At 29.5% G+C, this 6,218-nt stretch overlaps 1 protein-coding gene across 3 annotated transcripts; it reads right to left on the minus strand.

Moving 5' to 3' along the window:
• Nucleotides 1-1,118: 1,118 nt before the first annotated feature.
• LOC111630077 lies at nucleotides 1,119-5,802 on the minus strand. Of its 3 annotated transcripts, none has more exons than XR_002757448.1 (4): nucleotides 5,674-5,802; nucleotides 4,126-4,260; nucleotides 2,547-2,619; nucleotides 1,168-1,291 (listed from the first exon to the last, which is right to left on the minus strand). XR_002757448.1 is itself a non-coding variant. In XM_023374099.1 (3 exons), the coding sequence occupies exons 1-3, from the start codon at nucleotides 4,198-4,200 to the stop codon at nucleotides 1,134-1,136; spliced, it is 306 nt and encodes a 101-aa protein (XP_023229867.1). In that variant the 5' UTR covers nucleotides 4,201-4,260; the 3' UTR covers nucleotides 1,119-1,133. The 3 variants fall into 3 exon arrangements, 1 of the variants encoding a protein (XP_023229867.1); XR_002757449.1 differs by lacking the exon at nucleotides 5,674-5,802 and adding an exon at nucleotides 5,549-5,582; XM_023374099.1 differs by lacking the exon at nucleotides 5,674-5,802 and having other exon boundaries at nucleotides 1,119-1,291.
• Nucleotides 5,803-6,218: the final 416 nt, after the last annotated feature.

Consider the following 6,218-nt stretch of genomic DNA (forward strand, 5'->3'; position numbering starts at 1 on the left):
ACGTCGTTTGTCAAAAAAGTATATGGAAAAATAAAAATCAAGTTTAAGTCATTTTATTCGACTTTACGTCTGTCCGCCATAAATATTGAAGTTGTAATATCACTAGAAAAACGTTTAAAGCACATAAAATCATATTAAAATATATACATTTACAAGTATGTACTGTATTTACAGTACATGTATTCGTAAATTTAGAATACTTTTTTCTGTACTATATTAAAAACTAAAATTTATTTGTTTGTAAGCTTAAAATAGATTTTTATTAACCATATATTATTAAAAATGCAATAATAAATAAAATACAAAACTGGGAATGGTAATTTATGGTTTAGCCTAGTGACAAGTAGATTCGGAGACAAATAAATTCGAATTACGTCGCCTCTCCTGGAATCAATTACCGACATAAGGCGAGGTATACCTGTATATGATGTAATTGTATTATATTAATGTACATTTCATTCACTTTCTCTTTCCTGCAGTGCCCACCAATGGCCAAGTAGATAAAACCACAACACTGGTAGTCTGTCATGGGTTCATGTATGACCATCAGGCTGGCCATGGGAGTTTGCAGCTTTTCTTCATGTTAGTAGCACCTAAATAGGGGCAGTTTCTCATAAAAGACCTCCCAGGAGGCATTCCCTCCTTGGCAGATCAGCCATGTGTTACATTGCCATAATCGAATAAAACCAAACCACTGTCAGGCATAGTTTTGACCAAGCCTATATGACCAGATGATGGCAGACAGGTAACAACATATCTGGGTCAAATTACTCTCAAAAATTTGAGCTTCCAACCTGGATTTATCCTGCCACTTTGGAGAGCCTGATGTCTTGGCCATTCAACAGCAAAAAAACCTTATGGTTCCACCCAAAAATAAAACTTATTCTGATATGGATTATTCTTAATTAAAATCATCCCATAAACTTTATTTATTTGAGAGTAAATAAAGAATATTTGACTTACAATAGATATACTTAACTAGAAAATCTGACTTAAAGTTACTTTGCATCTTTATCAATTGTGAAAATATTACATAAATAATAGATGCATTATATAACAGTAATAATTTTGTAATGCTTAAGCTTTATATAACACTTAAATTATTATTACAAATTAGTAAAATGTAAACTATATCATAGAACTACGTATATAAAAGATAAAATAAATTTTATAAGTATTTCTTTACTTACAGTTTTCAGTCCATACAACAGCATTAAGCTTGCCAAAAACAATAATACATATAAGATTAATACTGCAAGACGAATACCAAGCAGTTGCTTGAGAGTGTAGTCTGAAAGAAATTATTTTTATTTTTGCAATTATATAAAACATACTTCTTAAATTCTAACTCAGCTCTTTTTTCTTATAAGCTAAACTATATTTAACTCATTTTATAGGGTTAAAGATTACTATTAATTATTTTCAATACTTCTATGCTTCATTTCTGACTGCCTCTTAGTAAAATTTTTAAGATAAGTGAATGAAGTTTATTCTGAACTGTATTCCACGATAATCAGATGAGCAAGTGATAAATGTGGCAGTCTATCATAGTGTGGGACCTGGGATCAAGTCCAGATGGGTAAAAAAACCTCCAGGAATTTTTAGGGATTGTCCATCCAGATATATCACCTATCCTTCACCACCTGGCTGCCCCATTATGGTCCTGGCCAAATCCATAATGAACTTGCTACAAAGAGGCCTTCCTAGTGCCCACTGGACAATAAGTGTTAAAAAAAAAAAACAATTGTATTTCATTTTGAATACCAAGATGATAAGTTAGAACAAAATATTGTGAAATAACAATCTGAAGATGAGCTTTGAAAACCAGGACAATAATTATAATTTTTTTAAAAATTTACAGGAAAATAATTGAATTTTATTGTAGGCAGATAACAGCCTAAAATAAGGTTTACTCTATAAAAATTGTAATTCTGAGGTGTGATATGGATGAAGGAAGAATTTTTTTGTTTTCTTCAATTCTTTTCTTGTAAATGTCTTAAAATATATCTTTGTTTTGTGACATGCAATAAATTTTATTAGTATATATAAATTTTATAGCTATGTGCTACTTAATGACATGGATATGTTTTGAGAAATATGTCATTAAGCTGGATTTAAGTTCTTGCATATAGCATCTAGCATGCAACAAAAATGCTATTTAATGCATTTTGGATGCCACATTCAAGAATTTAAATTCAGCTTTAATTAAGCAAACATGAGTGTACTTAGTCAAATCTGTATGGTATAGTCTATATAGGTTATATGTAATACAGTTGTAACACAATGATAATATTTATACATCTAAACATAGAAAGGTACAGATGGCTACAAATTTTTCAGCTCTGTTATAATCTTATGTGACTGCCATTTTATATGCACTCTAAAATAATTATATAGTATGGTATTTTAGCATCATTTTATTTCCTATGATCTATCTAAATTCATCGTAATGAATCTTACTAAAATGTATAAAAAACAATCTTATTTATGAATTAATTTCCATTATAAATTTCTGTTCTAGTAGAACTAAATTACTTAAATCTTACCTGCTTTCTCATATGAATCTTCCTTCAGTGCCATCATACAAGTATAATAACATATCTTGAATAGACAGTATAACTATAGAACATGAAAATTATATACATATTATCTATTAAATTATTTCAGAAATGTTATAAATTTTTGTTTTATATTAAATTTAAAAGCATTTAATTCATCAATATTAAATAATAATTAGCCATATAATAGACAAGTCTTGATAGAATAAAGGCCCAAAAATTTATCTTATAATATTAAATTGTCTTGTGACAAATGATGAAAAATCTGTTTTTGATTTTATTCATTTATCTTTATAGCTTTGGAAATGAATAGGGTTTTATTACACCCCTCAATATCTCAAAATTACAGATAATTTTTTATTCCTGTAATTATATAAGTAGTTAATGGAATCAAAATTTAAGATAAACATTTAAGATGAAAGGAAATTATAAAATCTTTGTGTTTTTTGCAAAATATAATTTACTAGAATTAGTTGTGAATGGATATAGAATTCAGTAAGATTGACAATTTTTACAGCTGTACAAGTAAAAATGAATTATCTGATTTCAGTTTTGTAATGAAAACAGCAATGTATGGTAATTGAAGTAATGTAAGAAGTGCCTAAGAAGAAAAATGATATGAAGTGAAAATACAAGTTCTTCCAGAAAAAAATTCTACCATTTTAAATTATTGAAATTATTTACTTATTCCAAAGCTGTCTTCTTTTAATTATTCTTTACTTTATAACTGGGTGCATAGGTAGACACTGGGCATCTTTAACATCACTCTTTATTCAGGAATATCTTACACATTGATATGCATTTCAGTAAAAATGCGAATTAGTTAGCATCTCTTTACTAAATGTCTTAAAGTAAAAGCCAACTGAAGAGAGGTGTGTGTCCAAAACGCATATCGGTATACAAGACATTCCTGAATAAATAGTGATGTTAAAGATGCCCAGTGTCTATCTATGCACCCTAGTTTTGAAGTAAGGAATATTGTAATTATGTTATGTTAATTATTATCCGAGGATGTTATAATGTACATTAAAACATTGGAAAACTGTCCAAGTTTTACGTTTGACCATTCCAATTTCTCAATGCTTGCATTCTGTGTCACACAGCACACATCTAACTAATACTCAAATTCTTCCAACAATTCCTGCAGTATATCCATTGTCACTCCTCCCACAGCAGCCACAATTCTATAGCTCCTGTGAATGCAAATTACTCATGTCATACAATGTAAGTCACTCTGACTTTGAGAACTGTAGAACACAACACCTTTATTGCAGAATTGCCATTTTTGGTTATGGCACTTTTTAGAGATGGTAAACAACAGATGTTTCAATGCAGATGGGACATGAAACTCAGACAGTTCTCTATGCAATAATAACATAGTTACAGTAATCTAATATGGCAGAATTCATTTTGGAAGACCCTGTATTGTTGAAAATTAATGAACCTGAAATAATATATCATAAAATATATAAGATTTGAAATTATTTTTATAAACTAATACTTTATTAAAAACTGATTCAGTTTTCATAATTAAAAGATTTTAAAGAAACATTATTGTTTAACTTACTGTGCTGAAGATGCCGACAAGCCAAGCAGCAACAATAACTTTGAAATATTTATAATTCTTAAGTTCAATACACATTCTAGCTTTTATTCATAACACCAGCCAAACAGAACATCCAATATAAATTATTGCACAACTCTAAAATTAGAATTGGATAATTATTATTTCCTGTAATCTTCATATCAGTGGCACATTATCCTACGGGCAAAAAGGGCAACTGTCTGGAGCCCCATGCCTATCTTTTATAAGAAAATATTTTCCCCTAAACATTCCCTGAAGAAAGTTGTCCAAAGTCAACACTATATGAGGCCTCCTAATTCAAATTTACCTGAGGGCTATAATGTGCCACTGTTCATATGAAAATGTAAATATAAACTGATTCAAAATAAATATATTTTTTCAACTTATATAACTTTCCCAATGCATCTTTATCAATTTTAGATTTAGAACATAAAATTTAATTAGTAATAAGTAATCATCAGTTTTATAAGAATATTCATATAAAGTAGTTTAATATTAAATTATTCTAATTTAAATACAATATGATTTTAGCATGTAATACTGTTAAAGATGTCACTCAGAAATATCATCATAAGTTTCTGGCAGATGTACTTAATGAAAAAAAATGTTTCAGCAATTAAAATCAAGCAAAACAAATATCAATTCTAGAAGTACTGTCAATCAGGACATTAATTTTTTTACATTAATGCCAATGGGGATGAGTTACGGTAATCTCCGACTCTTTTGGATAAGTTATATGAAAAAAATCCATTGCAAATAAATATTTAAGTAAACTGAAGAAGAAATTACAAATCACTAAGATACACATAGAGTAAAGATTATATATTTCCATTTAACTGTAATTTTTTTTTAACTCTTGCCCATGGCCACCAAGAGGATTTGCTTATTATGGGTCCAAAAAAGCCCGAAATAGAACATGTCACTAGTGAAGAACCCCACATACTCGGGAAATGTCTGAAGATGCAAATAGAATTCAAACTTGTATCTCTTGGAAAAGAGAGTATTCAATTAGATGACTGAGCGAGCAGTTAAGGTGGCATTCTCCACTATGGAGAATCCATGATCGAATCCAAAACGGAATGGATTGATCCTGGCACAAATCCAGGCCCAAAATGGGTCTCGCCAGATATATCCGGACGATCCAACTCCCGAAGAATTCCTATCACTCTGGGGAATCCATTATGTAATTGATTCTGGATTGAATCCAGGCCCACGATGGGCCTCACTGGGTGGCCAGACATATCTGGACAGTCCATTCCCACCTGATTCGATCCTGGGTTCCCCAGAGTGGTAGGAATTCTTCGGGAGTTGGACCGTCCGGATGTCTGGCCATCCAGTGAGGCCTATTGTGGGCCTGAACGAACACACGACGAGTATTTATAAAAGGCTCCGAAAGAATCCTTACTTAAAATAAGAAACAACGTTTGAATTTTTATAATTACTCAATTACTCTTTCTAAAATTTTAAAAGTATAACACAAATATTAAATAAAAATAGGAAATAAACTTAATTTTATCAATATTTCCCTACTCAATTTCGCAAAAGTTCCATTTTCTAGAATCTACCGAATCGTATTTTCAAATTTCAAATATATAAATTTCTACCAGGAGGAGTTAAATATTCAGTTGCAAGTTTATTAAGTTTTGATTATTTAAATTCTTTTACATGCTAGATTTTTACTTTTATACCTTTCAGAAATTATTTTTAAATATAGTATATAATAAATTATAAAATTTTATTTTTGCAATTTTTTTTTTTTTTCTAGTTTTTATGTTTTTATAGACTTGAACTGGCAACAATATTCAGAACTTTTCGATATGCAAAGTGTTGCCAGCTTATAACCCGATTAAGAAAATTATGAAATAAAAAAAAATTTATATTTCAGATAGTTTATTTAATTTTTTTTCGTTCTATTGTTTTCGCTCTCTTTTATTTATTTAAAAATATTCAAATTAAAAAAGAAGTTTCAGTATCTAATGTTTTAAATAACGTTAAAATATATTTAAATGCAATTTAAACTCTACTTTCGAATTTTCCTTTACGTTATCTCAGATCACGTGCAATCAACGTTGCTA

This window comes from Centruroides sculpturatus, unplaced genomic scaffold, assembly GCF_000671375.1.
Source record: "Centruroides sculpturatus isolate CEXI.00-Female unplaced genomic scaffold, Cexi_2.0 scaffold599, whole genome shotgun sequence".
NCBI lineage: Eukaryota > Metazoa > Arthropoda > Arachnida > Scorpiones > Buthidae > Centruroides > Centruroides sculpturatus.

Bases quoted from the DNA above. Each gene is read 5' to 3' on its own strand.
- LOC111630077 (XM_023374099.1), bottom strand. From the start codon at position 4,200: ATGTGTATTGAACTTAAGAATTATAAATATTTCAAAGTTATTGTTGCT. The intron at 2,620-4,125 runs GTAAGTTAAACA...CATGTTCTATAG, and splicing joins TTGTCGGCATCTTCAGCACA to TTATACTGTCTATTCAAGAT. The intron at 1,292-2,546 runs GTAAGATTTAAG...AATTTCTTTCAG, and splicing joins AGATTCATATGAGAAAGCAG to ACTACACTCTCAAGCAACTG.